We start from the raw sequence: 6,405 nt of genomic DNA on the forward strand, positions 1-6,405 counted from the left end.
CTAATCGATGTGCCAGTTAACCACACGCGCTCCACCGATCTATGATAAAATTAAGTTACCCTCTTCCACTCTTACTAGTCCTTGTTAGTGTGCCGGTTAACCACACACGCTCCACTAACGACTTGGTAAGGTACAAAGTGTAATTTCATGGGTTAGCACCTATTTCACATTTTCCTAAAGTAACTAAGATTGGGAATTAATAAAGGTTTAGTTACTTTATAATTTCATTATACTTTTAATGAGAATTAAGGTCCTATCCTACCCGTTCGGCTAACGACCCTCCACCAGTCAAGGAAGCGGTGGGTGAGAGTGGACACCCATTAAGCTGTCATTTTATAGGCAACAACCTTATACCCCCCCTTATAGACCGGCTTCGTGAATGAGGCCTACTAACGGTAAGACTGACTTATTCTTATACATATCTATATATTTAAACTTTTAATATAATAATAGTATAAGGGTTGAATTTTAAACTTTTTAAAACTCTAAGGTTCAATTTGAAATTAAAGTATTAGGGTGTAAGACTTTACAAATTTCAAAACTTGAGGGCAAGTATTGAAACTATTCGAGACTTTTCATTTCATAACTTATGAGTTTAATGGTCCATAAAAATGAAGACTCTTCATTTTATGTAACCTCTTATTCTTTAATGACACTTTTAAATAAGTGACTTTTGGTTATCCAAGGACAAGTTATGGACTCCATCATTAGGTATTAAGATCAAGAATCATATTAACAAGCAAGTTACACATAATTCCTATGATCTTCTAAAACTCATAAGAACATGAACATTCATATCAAAATTTCAAGAATCATATTAACACATATAAAACATGGAATTTTGATATTAGCCATTATAAATGGATTAGCATAAGCATTACACCATCTAAAACAAGTTTTAAAACACCAAAACAGTTTAGGGTAATGTTTCTAGTCCATTTCCAGCAGCAAAACTCGAAAATTTGCATTCACGGGCTCCTACTCGTCGAGTGCAAGAACCTACTCGACGAGTAGGATGAATTAACTCATGGACTCGTCGAGTCCCCCCATAGACTCGGCGAGTTCATGCTGCAGAATGCAGAAAATTGAGTTTTTTCAACAAGTTTGCATCAAGTATCAAACAAACAAGCCTAGGCTTTGATACCACTGATGGGTTTTGAGCATTCTAACACTCATATGGTGTACATGCAACCCTAGAAACCTTGGATCTATGTTTTAATATGATAGATGTAAATTTGATTTCCAAGGTTCATAACCTATCTAGCATAGCATGGGGAACTTTTAAACATAAATGCTAGTTATAGAACATACCTTATGTTGTTTGGATTCCTTAAAAACCTTGTGAGCCTAGCACCTCAAGTGTGATGCCGCAAATGTCTCACACAACACCACAATACTTGGAATAACCTTGAGAGAAGTACACTAACACCCAAAAATCGGATTGCCCTCTATCTTGTACAAGTAGTGCCGATTTTGCTAGACTAGGGGTCTTTATATAGTTGTGACACAAGTAGGGTTACACCATATAAACCCTAATTGTCATGGCTTTCCATATTCCATGATCCATGGGTTTGTAACCTCCATGAACTATCCATGGAGCACCTTATGGGTTTTAACCCAATCCATACAAACCATGGATCATTAGCCCATTATACAAGAATAGATGATTTACACAATCAACCCCATATATTTAATTAGTCTCTTTTTGATCACTTAATTAATTTCAAATTAATTATTTGATCAATACTAATTAAATAATATTATTAATATATTAGAACTTATAATATATTAATAAACCTTAAGTGTCTTTTTTCTCATTTAGTCTATCCAAGCATTGCAATGTCATGCAACCCAAATGGACCATGCCGGGTCGGGTCAAGTACATACCAAATATAGTTATGGACTTAGACACTATATCCAACAGTTCACCATTGTCTATATCAGTCACTACAAGAAAAAGACCCTTTTACGACATGCAAACCACGACACTCATGGATTTATGTTACGCAAAAGAAAGTGACATTAAAAAAGTGTCGTCTATTCAAAAAAATTTAAGGATTTAGGTCACGCATTATTACGTGCCCTTAAATTAGTGTCTAATGTAAAAAAACTAAAAACACGGATGACACTTTATCTAAAATGTGCGTCCTCTGTGAATGTCGCTTTATGATTTTTACTCAAAACGCGCGTTCTTAAAATTCTAAAATTTTTCAATACCCCGCTTCAAATCCCCCTTCATTCTCTTCTTCCCTTCTCTCTGCAAACCCTAATCACGATACCATATCTGCTATACAACTCATATAATCGTTTTATAATTTTTTTCTTAAAAACGCGCGTCCATTCCTGAATATCACAAAATGGCGACCAAAAACTAGTGCTTTTATTTCCCCCTTACATATAATTGTGATTTTCAGAGTTTCAAAAACAATTCCCTTACGTATGCTTTTCTTCTTCAATCTTACAACCATTTAGGGTTTTGGCATACAAGAACTCTATTCGACTCATCACACACCAACTATTAAGGGAAGACATCAAACAAGTCTCATGTGACACCTTCTATGGTGTCATCAAGTGGAAAGACATGGATGCGCTTTCCGTACTTGACATCTGGACATTGGTGAACAGACACAACATCACCAAGGCGAATCCTTAGGTTTGTCCTGATGACCTTGTTCATTCTGATTTTTGGCTCATCACATGTTTTCGCACCTCTACGGGTGAAATTTTGTTCTGATATGATGATTAGGTCAACATAAGGTCTCGAAGATGAAGGTTGTCTTCCCAGTCTAATTAATTGATTATCAACGACTCCTCTGTCCCCTGTCGGTGATTTCCAGCTTCGGTCTTCACCCACATCTGGTACGTCGAATCCCACAACCACCGTCTTTAGTGCTAGCTGAAAAAGAAGATGAAAATGGCTTCTTCAAGCTCCATTGTAAAGGTACTTAATTTTATCTTTTCTGTTCAACTTACGTTCAACTTACATCTGGGTTTCAACCTTTGATACGTTCAATCCCTCAACCATCGTGTTTGAGAAGTGATTTTTGCAATTGGATTTACTTTTCAGAATACCCAGCACTGATCAGCAAGGGCTATGCAGACTATGTCTCTCCTTTTCTTGCCCTGTAAAAAAAAACTTAAAATTAGGAAGAAAAAAAAGTAGCTGAAATAAAGGATAGTGAGGATTAGATGAAGAGTATGCAAGAGCTTACAACACATAATTCAACGATACAAGAAGAGTACTTAACTATTTTGATGACGACAACTAAATACTTTTCTTCCTTGTGATGTCATATATCTGGTATATATATGTTTATATCTCATGATACAGGTTACATTTGCTAACTTTCTGTATGAATTCAGTTCCATTCATGATTATTGAACCCTAATTCAGTTTGCTCCAGTTAATACACCTGCTGCTGTGAATGCTTTTCTTGAATACTGGAAGCCATATGCACTTGTGCTAGTAGAAAGTGAAGTATGGCCAAATCTTTTTCTTATTGCCTCAGCAAATGGTGTTAGTATAAATATAATTTACCTTTACCTTTTCATTCACTTTTGTTTTTCAAATCTATGAATTCAACTTAACCTATTTTCTTTCATCTCCTTGAGCAGGTTATGCTAACATTGTCAACACCAGTAATTGATGCTATCCAAATTTTCACTCATAGTTCCATTGGTATGATCTCCTTTACTTCATTCTTGAATTCACATCTCTGTTATAAAATCTTTATACTTTTGTTCTATTCAAGAGCAATATTCAGGCAATTAGTTTTCAACTGAATACTAAAACTTTCAACATTCTTTTAACAAAAGTGGTAGTACATTTTGATCATTTTTTTACAGTAATGGTATCAGTTCATAGAGCCTTAATACAAAAGCACATCAATATTCTTGCCATAATTGCTCCTAGGCATCCAGATCTAGGGCAGGAGATTGCTCTTGTATGATTCCATGATTCCATGATTCCATTTCAACTCTCTCTTTATTTATTATTATAAGTTATAACTTACTAATATTTTAATGTTTTTTTAAATATTATCTATATAGGTAAATCTGATCTGAAACAATCAGATTCATCAAAGGAAAAGGAAAAGAAGGATGATGGGTCCCCTGGTGCATTGACGGTTTTGCCCCTGTATGCGATGCTTCCTGGATATGAAGGAAGGGAAAGGTTTAAGAGTTATAATCCTTGGAATGGGATAAGCAAAGCATCTGCAGCTCAGCGTGCTGGAAGAACAGCACCTGACCACTGTTATCGTCTCTATTCTTCTGCTGTCTTCAACAACATATTCCCTGACTTTTCTACTGCTGAAATCTTAAAAATTTCGGTTGATGGTGTGGTTCTTCTCATGAAATCCATTGGCATTAAAATGGTATTCTAAATCTACTCGCTCCCAAAATCTACTTTTAGTAAAGGAATTTCATTTTCCTAAAAATGTAAAACTGGACATTTTGGGCTGTCCCATAAAGTTTCAGTCCATGTCTACTTTTTTTGGCCCATTAGTAATCATAGTAAGTTAAATTTTGGTTCATAAGCTTCCTCAATTGTGTTCTTATTAAGGGGCCATTTAAGACATTAGATAGAACAAGACAGCCCTGACATTTTCATATAGTAAGTTAAAAGTAACTTCTGGTTACTTTTAATGTCCTGATATACCTTTTGTTGTTGCTACAGGCCTGACAGAATCTCTATTCATTGATCACAAAGATATGTACATTGAATACGAGCAAGCTTCCTTAATAAAACTCTACAAATCAAAGGTTTTTTTCTTTTTCTTACAACACACACACATACATTTTCTCTCTCTCTCTCTCTCTCTCTCTCTCTCTATATATATATATATATATATATATATATATATATATATATATATATATATATATATCTCCTGCTATACCTTGATGAATTATCGCATACAGATGGAGGAACTGCTTTCTGAAAGCCAGCTATCGGGAGAGTCAACAGGGTCAATTGGACGTTCAAAAGGTGCTTCGATATCATCTTCCCACCAGCAAATCTCTGTTACAGTTGTCACAGAGTTTGTGCGCTGGAATGAAGAAGCAATTTCCAGATGCACTTTGTTATCACCTCAGGTAAAACAAAAACAAATTTTATTTTATATATGAATCTTGGATACTTCACAAGATTCTTACATTCCCTTTACTCAATTGTCTGTGTACAGCCTGGTAATCTTGCAACCAATGTGAAAACCCTCTTCACTTGCCTTCTAGACCAAGTAAGTTACAGATTGTATCTACTTCCCTTCCTCATATGCATATGCATATGCATATAATGTAATTATGTTTTGTGGTGCAGGTGAGTCAGTAACTCAGTATACAACAGAGGGGCTTGAAAGAGCCAGAGATGGCCTCACATAGGCTGCAGCTTTGAGGGAGAGGTTTGTGTTAGGCACCAGTGTTAGTAGAAGAGTGGTTGCTGCAGCAGCTTCTGCTGTAAGCCTTTTTCAATATTCGTACACACTATATATTATATTTCACATATATATATATATATATATATATATATATATATATATATATATATATATATATATATATATATATATATATAAGTATTTGAAAGGAGATGAGAGTCATGAATTATGATGTAGGCAGAAGCTGCTGCTGCTGCTGGTGGAAGCAGTTTTAGATCTTTCATGGTTGCTGTACAACGTTGTGGAAGCAGTGTGGCTATCGTTCAACATTGTGGATGGTGCACATGCTGCATCATGTGAAGAAATTGCAACATCTATGTCCAGTGTAGAGGGTGCTGCCTATAAAGGCCTCCAACAGTGCATCGAGACAGTTATGACCGAGGTTTGTTCTTGAAACCGAGTTTCTATTATTTATATTTTCCATAAAAATATAATCTTTTAAAGTTGTTTCTAATCAAATATCTGTGTGTGTAGGTGGAACGTTTGCTTTCAGCCGAACAAAAAGCAACCGATTATAAATCACCAGATGAGAGCATCGTTCCTGATCATCGCCTACAAATGTATGCATAAGGTTTTGCTTGAACAAACTCAGGTAAGCTTTGACAGGGTCTTGTTGTTATTTAAGTAGTCCCATCTTTAAATTGGTGTAACTTTGAATGTTTGATTAATGTGCATTGATGTATTATTGTATGAAATCTTAATGTATGAAATCATTTTTCACTTTTTTTTGCTAGATAAAATATCCATATTTATAATCTAATACTCTAATTCTCCCATTTCATTTACCCTTCATAGACTGAGCTACTAGCATATCATAAATCATAAATAATGCATAATTTAGTCTAATTTATTTGTACTGTGGTGCCTAAATGTTAATGTTTGATTTCATTATGCGTAATATTTTTCATATTATGTGATCCCACATCTGCAGGCTCTGACTGCTTAATATTGGGAAGCGTTGACTCAT

The 6,405-nt window shown here is 35.1% G+C and overlaps 1 protein-coding gene across 1 annotated transcript; it reads left to right on the plus strand.

The window, feature by feature from the left end:
• Positions 1-4,682: 4,682 nt before the first annotated feature.
• Positions 4,683-5,443, plus strand: LOC145111266 (exocyst complex component SEC10a-like). Its single transcript, XM_079047561.1, has 4 exons — positions 4,683-4,764; positions 4,924-5,097; positions 5,187-5,240; positions 5,321-5,443. The coding sequence occupies exons 1-4, from the start codon at positions 4,714-4,716 to the stop codon at positions 5,330-5,332; spliced, it is 291 nt and encodes a 96-aa protein (XP_078903687.1). The 5' UTR covers positions 4,683-4,713; the 3' UTR covers positions 5,333-5,443.
• The last annotated feature ends 962 nt before the right edge of the window (positions 5,444-6,405 follow it).

This window comes from Lactuca virosa, chromosome 5 (assembly GCF_052849685.1).
Source record: "Lactuca virosa cultivar CGN04683 chromosome 5, Lactuca_virosa_CGN04683_v6, whole genome shotgun sequence".
NCBI lineage: Eukaryota > Viridiplantae > Streptophyta > Magnoliopsida > Asterales > Asteraceae > Lactuca > Lactuca virosa.

What these genes read in the sequence shown, in the direction of transcription:
- LOC145111266 (XM_079047561.1), top strand. Translation starts at nt 4,714, where the DNA reads ATGTACATTGAATACGAGCAAGCTTCCTTAATAAAACTCTACAAATCA. An exon ending in TAAAACTCTACAAATCAAAG is followed by an intron (nt 4,765 to 4,923) that starts GTTTTTTTCTTT and finishes TATCGCATACAG; the next exon opens with ATGGAGGAACTGCTTTCTGA. An exon ending in GCACTTTGTTATCACCTCAG is followed by an intron (nt 5,098 to 5,186) that starts GTAAAACAAAAA and finishes GTCTGTGTACAG; the next exon opens with CCTGGTAATCTTGCAACCAA.